Source organism: Gymnoscopelus microlampas (genome assembly GCF_963454915.1).
Source record: "Gymnoscopelus microlampas genome assembly, chromosome: 2".
In the NCBI taxonomy this organism is placed as follows: domain Eukaryota; kingdom Metazoa; phylum Chordata; class Actinopteri; order Myctophiformes; family Myctophidae; genus Gymnoscopelus; species Gymnoscopelus microlampas.
In genome coordinates, this window is record NC_139939.1 from 17,361,515 (window position 1) to 17,386,656 (window position 25,142).

Consider the following 25,142-nt stretch of genomic DNA (forward strand, 5'->3'; position numbering starts at 1 on the left):
CAGCGCTCTAAACTCCCGAGTGCTCTTGCCGAAGCGCTGTATATTTTGAAAATAGCAGATCTACAAGCTCACAACGCGTCGCTGGCTTGTGAGCTTGTAGATATGCTATTTTCAATACAGCCAGATCTACAGTCTTATCTGAATGACTGTTAAATCAGTTTTTTTAAATTACTTTATAAAATGTTATATTTTCACAGGGATTATTTATTAGTGTAGATATACATTTATGAGTGGAGTATGTGTTCAGATGCCTGTCAGACAGTCAAACAATGCTGCTCCGCAGGTCTAGGATGGAATAAACGGGTGCAGCCAACGTCAACAACTGGTCTCGACCAGACGTGAGATCTCAGCGTACCGTAGGATAAAGCCCACGTCAGGATATATTGATAAATGCCGAAAAGTGCGGTGATTACGCCGTACGCCCATTATTTGGTCTACACCGCGTTGATAAATGAGGGCCAGTGTGTGTCACCAGTGTTGAAATCCTACACATGCAAACATTATCTCTCCTGCAGTAAATCGCCTGACAAATACAGAGAATACTCAACGTTAATACAGAGCAGGATCTTGTCAAGAATTACTTTTTTAACAAAGTGCATGGTTCTTTACCCCATTTTTCTTTGTCCAATAACCCTAATTTATTCCATCGTAATACTTCAGGTGTGATTGGAAATCATCAGAAATGCACAAACTGCTTAATCAATGCTGTTGTAACACAAAGGTAATTTTGTGTGTACAAGTTCAGTAGAACACTGTTTAATGTCTTTATTTTAGCAGTGGGGTCTCTGATCTGTTTTGAGAAGAAACTGGGAGTTGCGTCTTCCTCATTTATGGATAATTGTCATCCTCATTTATGGATAAGAATACAATAATAATAATAAACTTTATTTGTATAGCACCTTTCATGACGTGAAATGTCATGAAATGTGCTTTACAGAGCAAGAATACAATTACAGTTACCAATTTAACAGTTGTCTTAATAAACAAATAACAGTATTTTAAAAGGAACTAAAGCTTGTGATATTTTAATGAATGGCTCAATCAGATCCCTAAACTTGACCTGGCACATGCAGACACTACAGAACTCTTATCAGGCGAGGTTAGGCAGGACCCTAGTACTTATAGAGGGCACAACAAATCTTCGTGTGCCTCCGTCTTCACTCAATTATGAAAAAACAACAACAACAAAAGAAGCAAATCAATCCTGTTAATATTCACATCAACTTTATGCATAAATTAAATGAAAAATGTATGCAGAAATAAGATGAGAGGGCAGGGGCAGGTGGTGGGAGTAAAGGGGAACAATTATTCAAGTAACTGACAATCAGGGATCATATAAAAAAAATCACACCCTGTGTGAAGGAAGCGGTGCCTTTGGGGCCTTAACTCATTTCAGTTCGTCCCTATTGGTGGTCTGAGTCCACTTACCAAATTTGTACTTGGTAGCATGCTGCAAACTGGAATGATGGCTGTTTAAAGGCCAGCCAATGGGCAGAAAGAGGGGGCGGGGCTTAAGTAATGACAGTTAGTCCCTATTGCTGGCTTTAGTCCATGTACAACATTTGTACTCCATAGCATGCTGCGAACTTGAGTTATGGCTGTTTGAAGGCCAGCCAATGGGAAGACAGAGGGGGCGGGGCTTCAGCAATTCATGCTGGTCCCTATTGGTGGTCTAAGTCCACATACCAAATGTGGACTTGGTGGCATGCTGCAAACTGGAGTTATAGCTGTTTAAAATCCCGTGCTCATCCCGCGCTCATACGGGCGCTGGGGGTCCCTGGACCCCTCTTTGATAACGTCATCAATTCATGCTCGTCCCTATTGGTGGTCTAAGTCCACATACCAAATTTGGACTTGGTGGCATGCTGCAAACGGAAGTTATAGCTGTTTGCTTCTTTGCCGTGCTCATCCCAGGCTCATCCGGACGGACGGACGGACGGACGGACGGACATACGGACAAAGTCAAGCTTAGAGCGGTTGGCACCGCTAAAAAGAGTCAAAAGAGTCAGATCTACATGCTCACAACACTTGGTGCTGTGAGGCGTTGTGAGCTTGTAGATCAGCTATTTTTCTACACCAAATGGGAAAATAGAGCAGACCAAGTACAGAGCCAATGGTCTAGTTGAGTAAATATTGACAGTTTAAAAGGTTAACTATCTGAAAATACACATTAGCATGAATCCAACTATCTGTGAAAACTATGACAAAGTTTAATCTGCAACACCTGGGATGTACTATGTAGCCTGGGGTCATAGGGTGTTTCGGGTCTCGCAACATACACCCTCGCCCAGGTGACCCAGCCGGGGTTGATCAAGCCCCAACTTACATCCCAGGTAGCTACCCACGGTCAGTCCTATAGGGAAAGACAGGGCTACTCAGTCCGCTTCTCCGGAACATGATTACGTATGGTAAATATTGGCAAGTGAAAAACTTTCAACGTGGCTTCCTTGTAGGGGTCGGGAATGCGACACGTTGTGAGCTTGAAGATTGGCTATTTTCATGCTATTTTCACGCATTACAAAGTATAAGCAAGTAAGTAATATACAACAAAGTATAAAACACTGATTTTTATAAATTATTATTATTATTATCATCTATCAAAAAGAACAGAAACAAGTCCAGTTTTCATTTCCTAATTTGGACTGCCAACATCCACAGTGATAAATGTGTAGAGCGTATCCTTCTCAACCTTGTTGATGGTGTATGTGAGGGAGCTGATCCCATCTTCTTCCATGGTCAATGATGTTCTTTTGAGCTTGTCATATCTTTTGGCATTAGGCTCATTACGCAAGTCTCTTTCATGCTTGATCATTTTGAACCTCCCTGTCACCATGTCAGGCCGAGAGATACTTTTGAATTTGAAGATGCTTCTCCAGTAGAAATCATCATCCTCACCGCCCCAGCCCCAGTAGTCATTTGGGAAGCCATTGACGATCAAGAACTGCTCTTTTGACATGGACACAACCCCTCCAAAGAGGCTTTGATAGAGCAACTTGAACTCAAATTTGTCAATGGCCACAGACAAGTGTCTGGGTTTACCAAAGCATCTATAGATGTTACGGTCATTCATAGGGATTAAGTCCACATCACAGAAGACAACGCAGGTATAACTGTACTCCTTCATTGCCCTGATAAACCCTACATTCATCAATCTGCCCTTATTGAATGTCCCCTCACCGTCCTGGTTAATAACATAGACTCCATAGTCCAGCTGTTGCCGTTGTAGAATGGGATGGTGGTAGTGAAGCCACTGTATCAGGTGCTGATGCCGATTGCGGAATGGAATGATGATTGCCACCTAACAGGAAATACAAGAAATATACATCTCAACCATCTTTAATGTTACATTATGGTAGGCTACTCGCAAACTACTACTAAATGTCTTGTGCACGCTGCCCAAAGTTTCAAAAGTGAAATAGTTCACAATATGTGAAACATATTCAGGGAGTTACTGCCTACTGGCACAATGCATAAGACATTTGGTGTTGATTGGTCCAGTGGTTTCCAAGATTGTCCCTGGACAGACAGACAGGCAGGCAGGCAGGCAGGCGCACACACACACACACACACACACACACACACACACACACACACACACACACACACACACACACACACACACACACACACACACACACACACACACACCCTCTTCTAGACGGCTCACCCCTGCAGGACATTGCAGTGAAAGTCCATAAACTCTAAAGTGTTAAGCTTTCTGTAAACATTTGTATTAGACAATAATTTCTTATTCAGCCTACATTTGGCTGTATCCCGGACACCTCCCCCACCTTAATCCGCAGGTTTAATCACAACGTCTTCATCATTTCCTCAGTTCGATCAAAGCAGTCCTTTCGGTAAAGAAAAGCACTTCAACACATGTGTGGCTTGCTGGATTATGTAATCAGTAGTTGTCGTGTCTGTAGTTTTCAATATTTGGTTTGTAATCCCAAAAGACTTAATTTAGCTGTTTAGCTAAATTACATGTCTGTTTCGATGACTGTGTTAATTGCTCTGAGAGCATAACCTTTCTTTGGAGAAATGTGTCAAATCAATTGAGGGGACAACTGTAATTAGGTTTGTTACAGCATTGATTTCACAGAGAACAAGCCAATAACCTCGTTTCATCCGTCCATTCATCTACAAACCTTATGAGGCGAAATACAGTCTGGCGGTTTGTATCGTCCTCCCTCCAGCAGAGAAGAGCTCAATTCTGCTCTCACAGCCTCCATGGTCCTGTTCCAATTGAACTCCACATCAAATGGACCCACCAGGCGAGGAGAGGTCTCAGGACAGGATTCCAGAGCCTTTAGTACTTCAGTTGTGTTTGCTTTCTGGGTTTTGTTGAGCCACATCGTCTGAATATGAACGTGTCTGGAATGCAGCCATAAACCAGATAATATCACTAACTGAAACAGCATTATGATTAGTATCAACCGTTTGAACTGCATCTTTCCTTGCCAGGTCTCTCTTGGAAAAGAGAAATCTGATCTCAATGGGACCTCCTGGTAAAATAAAGGCAAGCAATATTCCTCTTGACTTTAGTGGTAAAAAGGAAAGTGACAATCAATGGTTTGAAGAAATGACAGCAACTCTCTCTCTCTCTCTCTCTCTCTCTCTCTCTCTCTCTCTCTCAGCTTCCCTTCTCTCCTCTCTGTCAGAATGTCTGTGGTGATGTGGCGAGCTGAGGATCATGAAGGCGGATCAACTTCAATTTTTGGAATCGGAAACACCCGTCCTTGTTTCTGGTGACTGATGTTGTCCTTCTAATACGTGAGGAGACCTAGTTTTTCAATTACCTTTTTCATTTATTTAAAATAAATAAATTGGAAAATGAAAAAATCTAAATACAGTAAAATAAACTAAAAAAAGTAATCGAAAAAACACAGCCCCTCACGTATTAGGAGGGCAGGATGAGTCACCAGAACCAAGGACGGGTGTTTTTGATAAATCTAACATGGTTAGAATGGAGTTTGAAGTTACAATGGGTTTGTATAGGAAGGGGGCGTGTCTGATAAAATATGAATATCAAATATCTGAATACTGAATCAAGCAACTTAAAAACTGTCTGGGGGGCTCACAAAAGCCTGAGTAGGCGATAAAGTGACGCAATTTGTTCTTGAAAGTGCAATATTTCTTTCAGTACTACCTGCTGAACTAGTTTTTTGTTTTTCAACTTTAATAGTTGTGTAATCCATTCAGCTCACGAGAAAGTCTAAGGTATGCCGACAATTTTGGGAATGTCATTATAGGCTAAGGAAACTTGCTGCACCTTTACATCAAACTATTGTGACACTGCATTCCTTTCAATCCTGTTATGCCCTTCATTAATGACTCATCGTGTAATTGTACATAATTATCTGTTTTGACTCACGTCATTTTCTATTGTTCCATTCGGCATGGGTGCACTACATTAGTCCGACAGACCATTCCTCCGACAGCCCATTCCTCCCAAAACTCCTACTATAGAGCAAACTAATTTTTGACCCTTTACCCCGACTTCCCTTTACTCCGACAAAAGTTATATCCCAATATCCCGACACCCATATGTCCGACAGCCCATTCCTCCGACAGCCCAAAACTCCTACTATATAGCAAACTAAGAAATGTGTATATTAGGCTACTGCGTGTATTAATTAGCTCGCTCTCTCTCTCTCTCTCTCTCTCTCTCTCTCTCTCTCTCTCTCTCTCAATATATGAAAGCCTTTCCTTAGGAGTATAGTTTATATTAAATGGTAAAATTTAGTTGATCTATCTTTCTTTTTTTCTTTCTCTCTCTCTCTCTCTCTCTTTCTCCCTTCCTCTCTCTTTCCTTCTCTCTTTCTCTCTCTCCCTTTCGTGTCTGTGCTCGCGGGTGCGCAACGCACACGCGCAGACGGTTATGTCCATCTGATAAAAATCAGATAGTTTATTTTACGTACATATTAGCCATGCTCTCTCTCTCTCTCTCTCTCTCTCTCTCTCTCTCTCTCTCTCTCTCTCTCTCTCTCTCTCTCTCTCTCTCTCTCTCTCTCTCTCTCTCTCTCTCTCTCTCTCTCTCTCTCTCTCTCTCTCGTCCACGCTCGTGCGCAACGCACGCGCGCACAGACGGTTCTGTGAGTGGACCGCTCCATCTGATAAAACATATTCCATTTGGCCAGTTCCAACCCAACGTTGCATTTATGATGACATGACAATTAGATGTAAAGAGAGGGGTTAGTCGACTAGGAGTCTACTAGTTGCACATTCATGCAACAGAGCACTGGACATTAACCGCCAAAAAGAAACATATAATAAGCCTACTTCTCAATCCCTAATACAGCGGGGTCCAACCATAATCCCGACACCATAATGTTCCTACCGTGCCATTTCAAACCCATAATTACTACATCCTAATATTCCGACCATGGAGCGCCTCGCGCGCACGGCAGCACCAGTGGTGCACAGCGACGCGCGCTCTCTCCAATTATTATAATAAAGCTTAAACATCATGACCTGTATTTGTGTAAGGTAGCCAAACATCTATAGGCCAACTCTAGGCCTGTCAACTTCATTGAAACAAATAGCCTACAGCAGATACTCCATAAAGTATTATTGTTGTTAATATTATTCTATTATTATTAGCATATATTTGTATTATTTTATTACTGTTGATAATGTTATTATTGATATTATTATAATGATTAGTAATTATTAATTATTATAATTCTTCTTCTTATTATCATTATTATTATTCTTTTTTGTATTATTATGTAGGCTATTAACACAAACCAACCTTTTTTTCTCTCTCTCTCTCTTCTCCCCGTTTCGGTCGATGAGCGGTGTCTGTGTCATCATGAGCAAAAAGAACAGATTTACAAGCTATCAACACTGTGCTATGTACAGGATATTAGCTTGTAGATCTGTTCTTTTTTAGCATGAAGTTATGACGTATACTATACAGGTCTGGGGTCCGTGTGTGGCTCAAAAATACTTTGAACACTTGGAAGTATTTATACTTTGTCACAGGGTCGTGCAACAAAATTGCCGATCTTCAAGCTGACAACATGGCTCCATCATAGTTTGACAGTGACATAATTTTCACTAGAAATTGCCTGTTCTCTCAATAGATTTTCTTCTCATCATCATTATTATTATCATAACATTACAATATAGCGCATTGGCGTGAGTGCGCTGACTGCGCTCACACGGACGCCGTCTGTCTGTCTGTCTGTCTGTATCTCTGTCAAGCTCTTTACTTTGCCAAAAATAGCCGATCTACAAGCTCACAACGCCTGGCGCTGCAAGGTGTTGTGAGCTTGTAGATTGGCTACTTTTGGTACTCTCTCGCTCGCTCGCTCGCTCACGCGCGCGCGTCTGTCTACAAACTAAGTGCCTTTGATCCTAACTGTGCACCCAGGCAGGGATGTGCAGCATGCGCTAAATAGGCCCAAGGTTTATCATGTTATAGGTGGAAAGATTCATTCATGAAGGATTCCAAATCCTCATCATTTCTGTGAAAGATCAAATCCCTGGTTGGGTGCGCATTGAGGATCACCCCCCCCCCCCCCCCCCCCCCGCACCCCCTTTTAAATCATTAATAATACATTCTTAATTTATAACTAATAATGAATTGCTTGAGCAGTATATTTTAAATATAAGAAAATTTTTGCACACAGGGGCTGGACTTTACGCACCGTATACGCATGTTGGATTTACTTGCATGCAACATAAGTGATTATCTATCTATCAAGATAGATAGATAGATAGAAGCTCACAACGCTAAGAAGACCCCCAAGAATGTTAGCCTACTACTCAGCTCACAACGCCTGGCGCTGCTAGAGGTTGTGAGCTTGTTCTCTCTCTCTCTCTCTCTCTCTCTCTCTCTCTCTCTCTCTCTCTCTCTCTCTCTCTCTCTCTCTCTCTCTCTCTCTCTCTCTCTCCCCCCCCCCCCCCCCCATGCTGCATGCTGGGAGGCGGGTGTGTGTGAGTGAGTGTGTGTGTGGGAGACGCTGTTGAATGAGGCCTTTTGTTGGATTAACCCCTGTTTCTTCTCAAACTGTACTGTCTGCATGATAAGGTAAGAAGAGTGAAGTTTTAAAAGCTGGCGGCGGCGGAGATGCCCCCCCCCGATGCAGGGGGGGGGAATGCCGTCCATGTCCATAAAACATGGGGCGAGAATAGCTACAGATGTCCGTTTTTCTGTTGAGGAAGTATTGTTGGCTGTGGGTGAACAAGTGGGACATGAAAGCATATCATATGGGTCGCGCATGAATAAAGCTGTCGTTGTTTTTCTAAAAGAAGAACGGCTTGTCCACGCGCTAGTTGAAGCGGGGATAATGCTAGATGATAGCCTTGTTTGCGTGACTCCGTTGGCTGTACCGTCTACACGGGTTACAGTGTCAGGGGTCCCCCCTTTTATTCCAAATGAAGCACTGGAAAGTGAGTTGATGAGATTTGGAAAGTTTGCTACGAGCTTTAGGCACATTCGCCTCGGGTGCAGTGATCCTCGATTGCAACACGTTCAGTCTCTACGGAGGCAGGCGCTTATGCTTTTGAATTGCCCAACGCAAACACTTGATGTGTCTTTTAAAGTGAAATATGAAAGTGCCTACTATACAGTGTATGCAAGCACTGGGAGCATGAAGTGTTTTGAGTGTGGCGATGTGGGCCACAAACGAGCGGGGTGTCCCCACAAAGATAGACCCGACGGCGGAGCTGCGGGACGCGGGCGATGCGGAACGCTCCGCCAGGGAGGGAGGCGAGGCCAGCGCACTGCGCACCGTGGGGGGTGGGGGGGAACCTGGGGATAACATGCCACGCTCCCCTGGGAGCATACTGAGATATGCGAGCGGTGCTTCGCACACAGTAGAAGACACAATGCATGTTGAAAATGAGAATATGCAAGAAAGTGTGTCAACTGTCCCTAATGTCTCTGACATGGGGGCGGGGGAGACACAAGCTGAGACTGAGCAGTCTGCAGATCATATTGTGGAGGCCAGTGGGTCAGGAATAAATGATGCACAGGAAGATGGTTCTGGGGAGGTGAGGACAGGGAATGAGAATGGGGAAAGAAGGGAGGGGGTGGAATCCACAAGCTCAGAAATAGCCAGTGGTAGGCACACAGAGGAAGGTGAAGATGGTGATGATGAGGAGGATGAGGAAGATGAGGAGGAGGAGGAAGAAATGCCAGAGGAGGAGGAGGAGAACAGTTCACAGCTATATGATTTTGTAAAGCAGAAAGATCCATCTTACTACTCAGTAAAGGAAATAAATCAGTTTTTGGACAGAACGTATGGGAAACATAAGGTTAATGTGAGTGAGTATTTCCCGGACATTGAGAAGTTTGTTAGGTCTGTAACGGCAGCAAGACAGGAAGCTAGCTTAGACCAGCTAAGCAAACAAAAAAGGTACAGGTTAAATAAAGTAATGACCAAACTAAGGAAGGAAAAAGCAAGGAAAGGAAAGGCTACTCGTCGTCTACGAAAATAAAAATGGGTGAATCACAAAAGGGTGTCTCTTCTGGGGTTTCTGCCTATACTGTTGTTTCACTACTTTTTCTATTTATTATGGAAAGCCTGAGAATAGGAACATTAAACATAAATGGGGGCAGGGAAAGGAATAGGAGAGGATTAATAAATGAAATGAGTAATGTAAAGCATACAGACGTTTTCTTCTTGCAGGAGACACATAGTACTTATGATAATGTGGTAGATTGGGGAATGAGTTGGGGAGGGCAGCATTTTCATAGCCATGGTACGAACGTCAGTGCAGGAGTAGCAATATTGGTCTCACCAAGAATAAACATGACAGATATTCACTTCTCCCAGTTGGAGCAGGGGAGGGTCATTATACTTCAGGCCACAATTAGAAATTTGCTTTTTACCTTTATAAATGTTTACGCACACAGCTCAGGTACAGAGCATGTAAGGCTTTTTAATGTATTAAATAATATTATTGGACAGTACATAGGTAACTCTATGGTGGTGATTGGAGGAGATTGGAACTGTACATGTTTTTTTAAAGAGGACAGGATAGGTGAAGAGCCTCATCCCCGGTCAGCGTCGTTTCTATCCAGTGCTGTCACACAACATGGACTGAGAGATGCATGGAGAGAACTTCATCCAGTTACAAGACAGTATACGTGGACTAGGATCTCAGAGGGAAGGATCAGTGCTGCCAGGCTTGACAGAATATATGTTAACATAAATTACATTAACAGGGTTAGGAAGGCGATTATAACCCCTGTGGGGTTTTCTGATCACCATTTGGTGATGATAGAAATAGCCCTGAATGTACCAAAAATATGCAGTCCATTCTGGCATTTTAACACAAGGTTAACGCAAGACAAACAGTTCTGTGTATTTTTTTCTCGTTTTTGGAACGAATGGAGGGGGAAAAGAAATGAATTTGAAAATGTAGTATCATGGTGGGATGTTGGAAAGGTACAAATTAAGACTTTTTGTCAACAATACACTGCACACACTGCAGCGACACAAAAGAGCACTATGGAAATACTGGAAGAGGAAATAAGACTAATAGAGAAGGACATGATAAATAGGGGAGACCCCAGCTATGCTACACAGTTGGGAAGGAAAAAGCAATGTCTAGCACTCTACCTACAACAGAAGGCAAAGGGAGCGTTGATAAGGGCAAGGATTTCCACCCTGAAGGATATGGATGCGCCAACATCTTTTTTCTTCAAGTTGGAAAGGAAGATTAAAAAACAGAACCTAATGCTCCACCTTAAACGTCCTAATGGGGAAATTACAACGGACACAAGAGAGATGAGAAAAATGGCAATGGACTTCTACAAAGAACTTTATAGCGCTGGGGATTGTGACCAGATTTCAGTGGGCGAGATCCACAAAGACTTACCAAAGCTAATGCCTGAGCAAGCAGCACGGCTGGACTCTGACATTAAAGAAGAGGAAGTTTCTGCAGCAGTGCAGGAACTAAACACTGGGTGCTCACCTGGCATAGATGGTCTACCTGCAGAGTTTTATAAGTGCTTTTGGGAACTGTTTAAAGAGGATTTGTGTGCTGTGTTTAAATGTTGTTTTGAATATGGGAAGCTTCCTGTGAGCTGCACGAGAGCTGTCCTTTCTTTGTTACCAAAGAAGGGAGATCTTGGTCAGTTGAAAAACTGGAGGCCGGTCTCATTACTATGTACAGATTACAAAATATTGTCAAAATGTCTTTCTAATAGACTAAAAAAGCACATGGACACAGTTATACATGCAAATCAAACATACTGTGTGCCCGGTCGTACAATAATGGATAATTTGTTCCTAATCCGGGATGTTATTGATCTATCAACGACTCAGGATTTGGACCTGGGACTCCTTTCAATTGACCAAGAAAAAGCTTTCGACAGAGTACATCATGAGTATTTATTCAAAACCCTGGAAGCTTTTGGAATAGGCAGATCTTTTGTATCGTGGGTTAAACTTTTGTATTCAGGAGCGTCTGTTGTGTTAAAGGTGGGAGGTGGACTTAGTTGTCCAGTGAGAGCGTACAGGGGGATACGGCAGGGATGTCCGCTATCAGGCCAGCTCTACTCGTTGGCTATTGAACCATTTTTACACACACTTAGGAAAGGTTTGGGGGGGTTTATGTGTCAAGGTGTAGGGGAACAGAGGGCTGTAGTCCTATCTGCCTACGCAGATGACTTAACAGTTTTTGTCCGAAGACAGGAGGATGTTGAGTGTCTTAGCAGGAGCATGGCATTATATGAACAAGCATCATCAGCAAAGGTGAATTGGGGTAAATGTGAGGGCTATGCTATGGGCCAGTGGCAAGGCAACAGACTACCAATACTGCCGGCAGCTTTACAGTGGAGTACAGAGGGGATGAAATGTCTAGGAGTCTTTCTGGGAAATTCAAATTTTCAGCAGAAAAATTGGGAGGGGATGATAGAGAAGGTGAGTGCCCGATTGTCTCAATGGACGTGGGTCTTGCCACAGTTGTCCTACAGGGGGAGAGTGCTGTTTGCAAACAACCTGATCGCCTCAATGTTCTGGCACCGTTTCACTGTATTGGAGCCACCAGACACACTGTTGAAGGAGATTCAGAAGAGACTGGTGAACTTTTTCTGGGGAGGACAACACTGGATCAGAGCGTCTGTGTTGTTTCTACCGTTGGCCGAGGGAGGTCAGGGTCTAATTGACTTACGTAGCCGTGTTACAGCCTTCAGACCATAAACAGCACAGCGTCTCCTCTACAGGGTCTAGGCTATGATAGGCACCTGTTTATGTTGGAGTTGGACAAGATGGACTTAACAGGCACCACTGTGTTTTACCAAACAGTTCTGCGAGCATGGAACAAAGTTCTGAAAGCTCGGAGGAATGGAACACAGACTTACGATCAAGCAGGGCAGGAACCACTGTTTTACAACCCACTTATCCAGAGCAGGATGTTGAATTCCGCATCTGTGGAGAGAATGCTAACAAGAGCAGGAATTGTAAAGCTAACTGATCTGAGATCAGAAAGAGGTTGGAAAACAGCAGAAAACCTCAGTGAGCAGACTGGTTTGAAGTCTGTTCGGTTCCTGCAGCGTCTGTTGAGAGAGGTGGTATGTTCACTGCCTGCGGGACAATCAGAGAGACTTTGAGAAGAGAGCCTGATGGCGAGCAAGAGAGAAGGGGTTTGGATTTCCCGTTTCTAGAGGTCTCTGCCGCAGTGGAGGAAGGGGAGGAAGAAGAGGGTCAAATCCTCTCTTTTAAAACGCCACAACTGGGAGACTTAAGTGGACTAACGAGTAAGACCTTATACGCAGTGAGTGTCAAGGTCATCAACAAAGACACACTGGTGGGAGTACAAGAGTCAAGGTGGTCGGGAGTACTTGCACCAGGCTCTTCTCCACGGGGCAGCTGGAGGTCCCTGTACAAAACTCCAGTGGAGAAACGCACTGCAGATCTCCAGTGGAGGATAGTGCATGGGGCCGTGGCTACAAACAGACATGTGGCTCACATCAACTCTGGGGCTAGTAAAAGTTGTCCTTTCTGCCAGGAGGAGGAGACACTTGAACATCTATGGTTAAGGTGCCCAAGGCTTGGTAGTCTGATTGCGCTGCTACAGGGATGGTTTAATAGGTTTAATGAAGAGCTAAGTGATGAAATGTTTATTTTTGGGCCAAGGTACAAAGCGTCACAAAAGAGACGGTTGGGACTGCTTAATTTTCTGGCCGGGCAGGTAAAAATGAGTATCTGGCTTTCGAGAAGGAACAAGATCCAGGGAGCGGGTTCAGTTGAAGCTGAACCCATGGCAAAAGGACTGGTAGCAGCTCGTATCAGAATAGAGTTTGCCTATTATAAAATGATCTCTTGTCTGGAGGACTTTGTTGAGATGTGGGGGCAAGGGGACGTCTTGTGTAGCATTGAGCAGGAGTCACTGGTTTTGTCTCTTAAAAAAAAAAAAAAGTAAATCACACAAATGTAATTTTTAAATGAAATGGAGGGTGTCAAAAGAACGTGTACTTTTTTAGAGTGTCCTCTCTTGAAGGAGTAGGAATGTTCTGATGTATGTTGTTTGAGTGTAAAGGAAGGTTAATAAAGGCTTGGTTAAAGGTCTCGGTCTCTCGGTCTCTCGGTAAATGAGATGCAAAATCCATTAGATTCTGCTAAACTTATGTTATTCAACTCTGTCCTCACATGGGTTTTCTCCTCCCCATCTCTCTCTCTCTCAGGTATAATGAGGTTTGATTTAAAGGGTGGAGCATTCATTCCCTATTTACATCGTTCCTGTGTAGGCCGGTCCCCGACTAGACCCTCGGCAACCCGAAGGGGCCGAGCTTCTAGTTATAATAATTGGAGAGAGTGCGCGTCGCTGTGCACCACTGGTGCTGCCGTGCGCGCAAGGCGCTCCATGGTCGGAATATTAGGATGTAGTAATTATGGGTTTGAAATGGCACGGTAGGAACATTATGGTGTCGGGATTATGGTTGGACCCCGCTGTATTAGGGATTGAGAAGTAGGCTTATTATATGTTTCTTTTTGGCGGTTAATGTCCAGTGCTCTGTTGCATGAATGTGCAACTAGTAGACTCCTAGTCGACTAACCCCTCTCTTTACATCTAATTGTCATGTCATCATAAATGCAACGTTGGGTTGGAACTGGCCAAATGGAATATGTTTTATCAGATGGAGCGGTCCACTCACAGAACCGTCTGTGCGCGCGTGCGTTGCGCACGAGCGCGGACACGAGAGACAGAGAGAGAGAGAGAGAGAGAGAGAGAGAGAACGAAAGAACGAGAGAACGAGAGAGAGAGAGAGAGAGAGATGCATGGCTAATATGCACGTAAAATAAGCTATCTGATTTTTATCAGATGGAGCGGTCCACTCACAGAACCGTCTGTGCGCGCGTGCGCTGCGCACGAGCGCGGACACGAGAGACAGAGAGATACACATTTCTTAGTTTGCTATATAGTAGGAGTTTTGGGCTGTCGGAGGAATGGGCTGTCGGACATATGGGTGTCGGGATATTGGGATAACTTTTGTCGGAGTAAAGGGAAGTCGGGGTAAAGGGTCAAAAATGTGTTTGCTCTAGTAGGAGTTTTGGGCTGTCGGAGGAATGGGCTGTCGGAGGAATGGGCTGTCGGACTAACGCATGCCCCCCGTATTCCTTACACTCAAATTAGTGGTTACATGGCGGCTTTCCGACATGTCGCCTTTCCGACGTTAACGAACCCTATACCTAACCCTCACCCTAACCCTAACCGCACGCGGAAGCCACTAGTCGGAGTGGCGAGATGTCGGCATGGAAGACGGTTACCCAAATTAGTAACAGCAGGGTCCAGCAAAATACCATGTGAGTGAGACACTATAAATCAAAAATGAGTGACATTGAGAACACATTCTTTTGATATACCTGCACCCATGCAAACTTTACATGACTGTTCATTAAACAAACAGCCTAGTCACCACTCACCAGCAGTGCTGGGACTTCACTCTTAACATGTTAGCCACCTAGCAGCTAATGCATCCAAACACTGTTTGTCACTCACCAAGGTTTGCAAATGAAATCAGCATCAGCACATCAGTGCTGTCTAGATGACTCAATGTTGCTTCTCACAAAGAGTTCCAGTCATTAATGTTGTGCCTTGATGTACACAACTGACATTATTATTCATATATTTTCTTAAACTGACGTTTTTCTGGTGCAAGGGACAAGGAGACTGTTCCAAAGCAAAAGTTTGCTGAAGTGGCTCGGACTGGCTCCTCTTTGCTCTCACTCTGATTAGCTGGAATTCGTTCCACCTGCTGTGCCTGCACACACAGGCAACAGGCCCTTGTTCAGACAGGGCGTTGTCTCATCTAATTGGGCCACAGCTTAAAGGACAACTTTGTTTTTTTACAACCAATGTTTATGTTTTACATTGTAATTAAAGTAAATAAAAGATGAGTGTTAAAAAATGTACATTTACTGCTTTCTATAGTTTTAGCAATTTTCACAATCTTTTTTTACAGTGTTTTCACAGTGGGCGGGGGCATTCTGTCCGGTGGCTAAATATGTATTTTTTTAACACATTAACCCGGCGTTTTCTTTATTATTATTTACAGTAGCTCTTCTAGCCCCCAATAACTCACATCTGGCCATCTCAGACAGCCGGACCTTTTTTATTGTGTAAAAAAGGTATATTTAGCCACCGGACAGAATGCCCCCGCCCACTGTAAAAAATATCGCAAAAAATGCTAAAACTATAGAAAGCAGTAAATGAAAAAAAAATTACACTCATCATTTATTTACTTTAATTACAAGCTAGAATATAAACCTTGGTTGTAAAAAAACAAAGTTGTCCTTTAATGCCAATCAAGCTGATACAATGAACTGATCTGAGGGGGTTTCTGTGTATCTTGTACTGTAGTGAGGGAATGACTGAATGAATTGTCACTTGATGACTTTTTAACAGTTATTTATTTATTCATATTGAAGTATGATTTAATCCATTTTACTCACTATTTATTGTAAAGGGTGATTCAGTCTATTTTAACCCATTTCTGGACCTGGGTTACATGTGTCTCATACTGTATGATATTCTAAAACAATTTAAGATATTATAAGTAGATAAAAGACAAAATGGCCTTTATTAAAAGGGTAATTTGGCAACAATTACATATACAAAAAGCAAGTAATAAAAATATACAATTAAATACAAAATATTGGAATAGATTAAATAGCATATTATGGTAAAATAATCGGGAAAGGATATTGCTGTCAACGTTTCGATTACTCAGTGATCTTCATCAGGACTTGGGCATACACACATACATAATAGTTCACCATCCACACTCTGATCTGTCAGAGGAGGTCACCTGTTCACACCTGTTCACAACAATCAACCTGTTCACAACAATCAATTGACTGGCTTTACACAAAATAAACAGTGTGCAGTGCACCCATCCATTAATATAAATTGCAATAAACACATTTGCATTTAAAGAATCCCAAGAACAACAAAGTCAAGAACTCAAAAAAAGGGAACACAGTTACATACTACAGTGTATCATGTTTGGGGGGAAATAATGTAATCATACATTACATCTATGGTACAATAATGTGGTAATAATGATGATGACAAACTAAGGTGCTATGGTGCAAAACATCCAGGAATATTTTATATACAATATACTGTATTTAGAATTACTTTTTCAATGTACAACCATAAAACTATATTCCAATAGAAAATAACACAAAACATTCTTGCTGTCAGTAGCAGCTAAGAATACATTAAAGTGAGATACATACTGCATATCCCTGAGGTATGGCACACTTGAACAGGTGAAGTGCTCACTTTGAGACACACATGTCAAAGTGAAACCTGTGGCTTTACTTTTATGCTCCAATTACTTACGCTTTGTAGCTTATTACTTATTGTTTACTTCATCTACATTTTTTTGCATTCAAAATACAAAGGACAAAACATATGTTGACAAAACGTATGCCAATAGAAGTAGAAGATTCATTTAGACATAAGGCAAGTGAGAGTATAAAATTAAATAAAAGGAATTAAAATTACATAGACATAAATAAATAATAATAAAATAAACATATAGAATTAAGAAACATATTTAAAAGTCATAGTAAATACAAATCTAATTTCATTAAATAAATACAAATATAAATATTAATCATATTTAATTATATGAATGAGTATAAGTAATAACAAGACAAAGCGGAGGGGGGGGGGGTAGAAATCCATTACTTTTACAGTAAGTGACTTGGTGACAAAAGTACCTTATTTAATATAGTCAGTAGTCTAGAGCCTTGAATGAACAATAATCAGAATGGCCCTCCTCAAGGATCTCAGAGCAGATTCAAGTGCTGTTTACTTTTGACTTTATTTTTACTGTTCAAGTTATGGTTTTAATCCATGACTTGTGATTTCAACTTTCAATTATGTTTAATGGAGCAAAGGAGAGACAGGAAGTACATAGCCCATGCCTAAGCATGCATTTAACCCATTAAGACCGCAGGCCGATTCAAAAAATGCCTTGTAAATCCGGGTTTTAAGTTTTCTGAAAATCGTTAGAAAAAATAGATTCAAATTAAAAAAATTAAAACGTAGCAGATCTACAAGCTCAAAACACGTTGCTTCGTGCTGTGTTTCAAGCTTGTAATCAAGTAGGGTGTTAATTTACGAAAAAACACAAAAAGTTAGAATATGGACCTAAAATGACACAGAGGTGCCTTTCAAGTAGAACAACGTATACTGTAGGTGTAACAGTAAATGACCCTCAAGTGGCTATAGGCCACTTGTATAAAACATCAGGTCCCTGGAAATAACAAGTTGGCAGGCATATTAGATGGCCACTAAGGTGTGATTGGTTGGTTTCTTTTCAATCCTACTAGATCTCTGTGCCTCTCTCACTGACGTGTAGTCACCACTAGAGGACTCTATCGGCCTGGTAGAGGGAAAAGTATTGGACCCTTCTTGCATATGGCCTGGGAAAGTCCCCATAGGTGAACTCGTGCCCAATTCATCGAACTTAAATGGTATTGGGGTAAAAGATGTCAACACACATGGGAAAGTGGGCTCTGGAGGCTACAGCGCTGGTCTTTAATATTTTCAGCTCGCTCATATTCTGAACAAACCTGTATGGATCCTCCACTAACTATGCCACCGACAGCAACTTCACCAGCAAATACATTTGAAACATGTGTTTCTGTGCTCATCTTTTGTTCCATACCGTTCCCTTGTAGCTCCTTGCTTTGACCATCAGATAATCACCTTATCTCCATCGTCCAGAGTGCCCTGGCTCACATGCTCATCTCCACCACAACACATGCCTGAATCTGGGCTCTGGAGTCCACAGCCCTGGTCTTGGAGCTTCTCAACTTGCTCTGAACATACCTCCATGGACCCCCCACTAATGCTCCCGTTGGATAACCATTTTAGAATTTCCATATCCTTTCCCCTCTCCTCTTCCCTATCATTCTGACAGCCACTAAGCCCATAGGGTGCGTCAGCAGCACAGGGCTCCAGATTTCCCTCAGTGAGAGAGGAGATAGGGGGAGGACAGAGATGAGAGTAGTTGGGATTGGAGAAGCAAGAATTGCTTGACAGGGAACTGTTAACACATTGCTCCAGATTTCCCTCAGTGAGAGAGGAATTAGGGGGAGGATAGAGGTGACAGTAGTTGGGATTGGAGAAGCAAGATTGGCTTGACATGCAACCGTTGCCACATTGCTTTTTTTCTTGGCCACACAAGCCACAATTGTCCACATTGATGGTGACCTCTATGGGGGAGAAGATGTCCACTTGCTTCAAAAAGGACTCAAAGGATTCATTGTTAAACTGAGGATTCAGCCAAGCCTGGAGGAGGAAGGTGAGGTTGACAGTAGATGACAAAATTGAAATCAAGAATAGAAATTGATTGACTGAAATAACTTGTATTAGTAGGCTATACATAAGCCAATCCGGTTACTAATAACTTTGTTTTATACTGTACTGTTATGAGTACACGTTTTTTTAAACAAAATGTAGTTTATTGTAGTAATTAACGTTTGTGTCACCCTTTCACATTGGAGGGTGCATTGAAAAATGTATGAGTCACTAGAATTTACAAGGCAATTTGTACTACCAGGAAATGATTTTTACCAGGAAAGGGTTAGCTAACAAAAAGACTGACAGGCTAGACTTGTTTACTCTGTTAGTAGATTTTGTCAGTCACAGCTAAAGAACTGCAACATTTGGACAGTGAATGATTTAAATGTGTTACTGTATATATACAATCATGCAGCCAATCAGTTTGCTTGCAGTTAAATCAAGTCAGTGATTAGGCTATACTGTACATTTCTCTTACTGACATTTTACTGGCATAGTAGCAAAAGCAACACGATTAAGCAACAGGAGAGATACAGAATAAAAAAGATGAATTAATAAATATAATGAATAAACAAACTTGCTATTATTTTCATGGCGAAAACTGTACTCCAGTGTGATTGAACCTAGAAAGCTTTGGAATCAACAAAACCTATAGGCTGACCTGTAAGTTTCCATCATGAAGGAAGAATTTTCCTGGATTTGGTAGAGGTGGACCTTCAAACTTCTTCACCACATAAATCCTGAAACACCGAATGAGATGAGAATTAAGATGGTAAAATAAACTTGCACATTTCAAAGAAAGTAACCATCCAGATGCACATATCATAGGTTCTAAATATAAACCACCATGTCCAAACATTAGGTAGAAGAATTATATATTCAAAGTAAGGTATGTTGCTTTATGTTTATTGTCTGATCGCAGTCAAGGAAACACATATTCATGCAACACAAGCTTGTTATGTTGTCTTACCAATTAATTCTTTGTGTCTTGCAGAGGATGATAGCCAGGACAACCACAACCACAAGTCCCAAAATGACACCCTTCATAGTGTCCCACTCCCATTCCGGCACAAAGGGATCATCTAAAAGAGGTTGAGAGAGAGGCTGAAAAAAAATTGCTAAAGGACACTCTCATCCCAGATCTACTAGGCTAGGTGCTGGATCAAAAAAAGTAAACAGTATATAAGAATAAAAAATCTGCACACCAGTATTGCTGCTCCCAAATGCAAGTTTACTTAGTACTAAGTAAACTTGCATTTAGTAGCAGCAATACTGGTGTGCAGATTCTTTATTCTACCATCTAACAGAAGGACACAACAGCATTAAGGGCCGTTCACAAGCACTATGACGATAACGATAACTGTATAGGTATAGGTATAGGTATAGGTATAAATATATAACTATATTGTTCACCATTGTCTTTGATAGTTTTGTTGTGGACTCTGCCATCCACTTGAGTTAGAACGATTTTTAAAACTATATCTTTATAGTTATCGTGATAGTTATTGCACTGCTTAGTGTGAATGAGACAAGAGATAAGTGTTGTCAGTCATTTTCTAAGAAAGAATCAAGTAAATAATCAACATGTGTCATTGCACGGTGTCCATATTAGTGGCATCCAAATGACTTTTTCTGCTGTTCTCCTTCATCTTGTTAGATTGCTCATATTGCACATACGTAGTGTAGACTTGACTGAAGTTAATGAAAGGTGAATTGCATTGCATTTATTCATAACCATTTGACAGTCAATGGTTTACAGTAAACAGTTACATTACCTGTTGTCTTTATCCTCCCTATGAGTGATCTCCATGTTGCAGTAGGGCTCCAGTCACTCCAGGTGGATTTGGCTGAAGGATCACTGGCCATGACTCTGACTCGCACCTGGTATGTTTCATTTAGCTCCAGATCCACATTTGGATCCAGTTCCATCTGGCAATGTAACCCACAATGTGATCTGTTTCTCGGTGAGGCATCCTAACAAGGGAGGACGATTTAGCTTAAAAACAAATACACAAAATCTGTCCCTTCTCTTTCTTTTTCTTGCTGTATCTGACATGCTCGCTCAGACATTTAAAGGCATTGTAGGGAACATTAAGCCTAAATTTAAAAAATATTTATATATATATTTTTTGCATTTTTTCCCCTCTATCAGCCACTATATAATGATGCTGGGGTGTTTTCCTGCACTGAAACACAGGCCTCTTTCTGAAAACCCTATTTTCCCTATTGTTGTTGTTGTTGTTATATTTGTCCGGTACGTAAGGAAGTCTATGGAAGTCTATGGAGGCATCACCCCCTGGTGGCCGGGAAACGAACTGCACAAACAATAACAATGAGGGAAAATAGGGTTTTCAGAAAGAGTACTGTGTTTCAAAACACCCCAGCATCATTATATAGTGGCTGATAGAGGGGAAAAAATGCAAAAAAAATATATATAAATTTTTTTTAAATTTAGGCTTAATGTTCCCTACAATGCCTTTAAACGTGCATGCTTGCACACACGCACGCGCGCGCGCGCGCGCACGCACGCACGCACGCACGCACGCACGCACGCACGCACGCACGCACGCACGCACGCACGCACGCACGCACGCACGCACGCACGCACGCACACACACACACACACACACACACACACACACACACACACACACACACACACACACACACACACACACACACACACACACACACACACACACACACACACACACCTTCCAGGACTGAGCCTCTCGTTTCCACTGGATTTGGAAGCTGTATTCATCTATTCTTTTATTCTCAAGGACTTCCCAGGAAATGGTGGAATAGTTGATTAAAGGCATTTGAGGAGGATTCAGCTTTACTGCAAATTCACACACACACACACACACACACACACACGCACGCACGCACGCACGCGCGCACGCACGCACACGCACGCAGGCAAGTACGCACACGCACGCACACGCGCACACACAGAGAGAGAGAGAGAGAGAGAGAGAGAGAGAGAGAGAGAGAGAGAGAGAGAGAGAGAGAGAGAGAGAGAGAGAGAGAGAGAGAGAGAGAGAGAGAGAGAGAGAGAGAGAGAGAGAGAGAGAGAGAGATTAAGGTTATAATATTATTGTTTATAGTTGTACAGTTAACTGTGTGTTGTTATCTATTATACTTACTGTGGTCAGCAGGCTTGTAGGTGATGGTGATTAAACTATTATTCAGAGACTCACAGTTTATATTAATGGAGCAGGTCTGGTAACTCGCAAAGAGCTAAAAGAAGACAAAAATGTGTTACAAATATAAGATGATATTTGGTATGACAAAAACGTTGTTTTCTCATCGTGAAAAGATCAACAACAATAACATATTTGTTAAAGGAAATAATGTTAGTCTAGTCTCTTCCTCAGATGGTCATTATCTGAAGGACATAGCCTGACTATTATATCCTTTATCTTTTCACAATTAATTCCTTATAATCTTGGCAAAAGTGCTGTTCATATGTCTGTGGTTAAGGGTGTCAGCTAAAACAATTACAAAGGCGATGTACGGTTATATACTGTATTATTAGTTTGTATTACAAGTGAACTTTCTAGGGTTGGCAAAAAGTGGCACCTACTCCTACATAATGATATGATTGCAAATAATTAAAACAAATCATGGCTTGCTAACAGTTATAATAATACTTTTAACCAACTAAACTCACATGGTTGGTAAAACCATAGACAAGTGAACATCTTCTCATAGCTGGTTTGGATTCATCAAATGGCCTCAGGTCACAGGAGGTCTTGTATTCGCTACTAGACACCATCATGGAGACACTGAGAGTACATTTAGCGTCTGCAGCCACGGTTCTCTGGTCATATACAGAAGTCCTGTTCCACACACATGTGATGTTGTTATCATAGTCATTGAGGCAGTGAAGACCTGTGAAAGACAAAGAAGATCAGATTAGAGGTCTGTAGTCAAGGAGAAAGGATTTTGTTTTTTCTAAGTTATTTTGCTATGCAAGGAAAATGATCAGGTGAATGATCTATATATATATATATATATATATATATATATATATATATATATATATATATATATATATATATATATATATATATATATATATATATATAAAGGGTGTGAGGGAGAGGGAGCGAGGGAGGGAGAGAGAGAGAGAGAGAGAGGGGGGGGGGGGGGGGGGGGGTTGTGATGTCAGACTAGAGTTCCCTCAGCAAGGTCAAGGTCATGTTCAAGTTTACAGTATTTGTCCCAAACTGGGCGATTTGTGTTGCAGCAAGTGTAAAAGCACGAAACATAAAAACATAATAAACGTAACAAATATTAAACACACCCTACGTGTCCACAGCAATGCTAGTAATGAGGACAATGCTATGACCTCTGGCCCTGATTGACCTGGAGTCACCAACCACACCAAATAAGCAGCCAATGGATTGGTGTCCAAGACAATACCATATACAATATGAAAAAGTATAAAATATCTCTGACCAAAATAGTTTTGGACATTCCCAAAACATATGACAAAGGGTTGCCTGCAGGTCATGACCACACCTAAGGCAAGTTTGATCTAAACCTGGATAAATTCTGTCCAACTTGGTTCTGGATACATGAAGCCATTCAGTACTTTAAACTGTAACAAATCAAACAAAATAAATGGTACACAATGAGGATATATGCAACAAGTAGTACCTGCTATAACCATACCAAATTCCTCCCTCCCACCTTCCTTTCAGCTGCTCTAGAAAAGGGGAGGCTGATCTTTGAATATTTTCATGCATCACACCTTTACTTAATGGGTGTACAGTATATTCAGACATTCATCAATCCAGTCACTTTGTGGAGGGGACGGAGATGTTGACAAAATATGTTTTAATGAAACTAGTTAGCTGGTTGCTGCTGGACAGCAGAGGTATATATATGTATGTATATACAGTATATGGGGAAAATAAGTATTAAACGCGTCATCTTTTTTTCTCAGTATATCTTTCCAAAGATACAATTCATAGGGTATTTCTACCAGACATTAACTCAAGTAATCCATACATGAAAAGAAATCACAAGTCCATAAATAATAATTATTTGTAAAATTATTGAACACGCTAACTGAAATTAATTTAATACTTAGTGGAGAAGCCTTTGTTTGTAGTGACAGCTTCAAGACACTTCTTTTTTTTAATGATTTGTACTTTATTTTCTTTTGTAGACAAACAAACAGAGAATTCACTTTCAACAAATGATGCAAAAATTTTTTTAGACAAGACATACAGTAGACATCACAAAAACATTCTTATTCAAATAACTACATTACTAACGATTATAACAAGACAAGACATACCAAACACATCATACAAATTAACAAAAAAAATTAAAACTTAAAGACAACAACAAAGGAGAAAACAAAAATACAGTGCACAGAAGCCTACCGCCAGCAGTCAACCTCAGTCCTACCCCAGACAAATCTAACCCAAGTCCCTAAGGTTATTGAAGCTCACATAGAGAGCCGGTGACGTCATCCAAGACCTGAAGCATGTACTGTAGATGATAATGTCCCCATTTTAGATCATATTTATCCATCCTGTTGAGCAATCTATAAGACAATCTTTCATATGCGGCCAGTTGACCCAAGGAAGTAGACCACAGAGAAGGAGCCGGTGCAGATGGGTCCTTCCAGGCCCTGACTACCAATCTCCTGCCTAACATAAGGGCAGCTTCAAGACACTTCTTGTATGTAGTAACTAATCGCCCACACTGCTCAGGTGTGATTTTGGCACATTCCTCCGCACAGAGGAATCTTTGTCTTTAAATCTCAGAGATTCTTTAGTGCCATCTGGTGACCCTTTTCTTTAGTTCTTTCCTCAAATGCTCAATCAAATTTAAGTCAGGTGATTGACTGGGCCATTCTAACACCTTGACTTTCTTTCTATGAAACAAGTTGAGAGTCTCCTTTGCTGTGTGCTTTGGATCGTTGTGTACACTTTGAGTACACTTCTGACCATCCCTCTGACTCCCTGGTCAGATATCTTGCCAGGAGCTCCTGTTGATGGTGAGGTGATACTTCTTCCAATGGTCCCAACGGTGCCATTGTCCCCAACAGTGTTTACTGGAATATTCAGATGCTTTGAAATACTTCTGTACCCGGCTCCATTCTGATGCTGAGCAACAATCTGGTTGCGATTGTCTTGAGAGACCTCTTTGCTTTTATCATGAGATTTTTCTTGTGTGACTGCTTGGTAACAAAACAACCTTTGTATAGCCCATCAATTTGTACTAACCCAATAGGAGGTAGAAATACTAATTACTTATGGAAATTAGATGGTGCATTGCCTTTCCTTGCCTAAATATACTGCTTTTTCGTGGTGTGTTCAATATTTTTTCCTGTG

General features: G+C 41.6%; 2 protein-coding genes across 2 annotated transcripts; both read right to left on the reverse strand.

Annotated features, from left to right (window-relative positions):
* Window positions 1–1,259: 1,259 nt before the first annotated feature.
* On the reverse strand, window positions 1,260–4,597 carry LOC311059098 (beta-1,4-galactosyltransferase 1-like). Its single transcript, XM_084076731.1, has 2 exons — window positions 4,149–4,597; window positions 1,260–3,298 (listed from the first exon to the last, which is right to left on the reverse strand). The coding sequence occupies exons 1-2, from the start codon at window positions 4,449–4,451 to the stop codon at window positions 2,633–2,635; spliced, it is 969 nt and encodes a 322-aa protein (XP_083932857.1). The 5' UTR covers window positions 4,452–4,597; the 3' UTR covers window positions 1,260–2,632.
* A 13,577-nt stretch (window positions 4,598–18,174) lies between these two features.
* Window positions 18,175–20,712, reverse strand: LOC311054225 (uncharacterized protein; the record flags this gene model as incomplete). The annotated part of the gene is made up of 4 exons (XM_084070103.1): window positions 18,175–18,771; window positions 19,445–19,523; window positions 19,754–19,865; window positions 20,559–20,712. The coding sequence occupies 4 exons, from the start codon at window positions 20,710–20,712 to the stop codon at window positions 18,175–18,177; spliced, it is 942 nt and encodes a 313-aa protein (XP_083926229.1).
* Between the last annotated feature and the right edge of the window lie 4,430 nt (window positions 20,713–25,142).

Coding starts and splice junctions, on each gene's coding strand:
- LOC311059098 (XM_084076731.1), bottom strand. CDS start 4,451: ATGCAGTTCAAACGGTTGATACTAATCATAATGCTGTTTCAGTTAGTG. Junction 3,299..4,148: donor ACTGTATTTCGCCTCATAAG/GTTTGTAGATGA, acceptor ATTTCCTGTTAG/GTGGCAATCATCATTCCATT.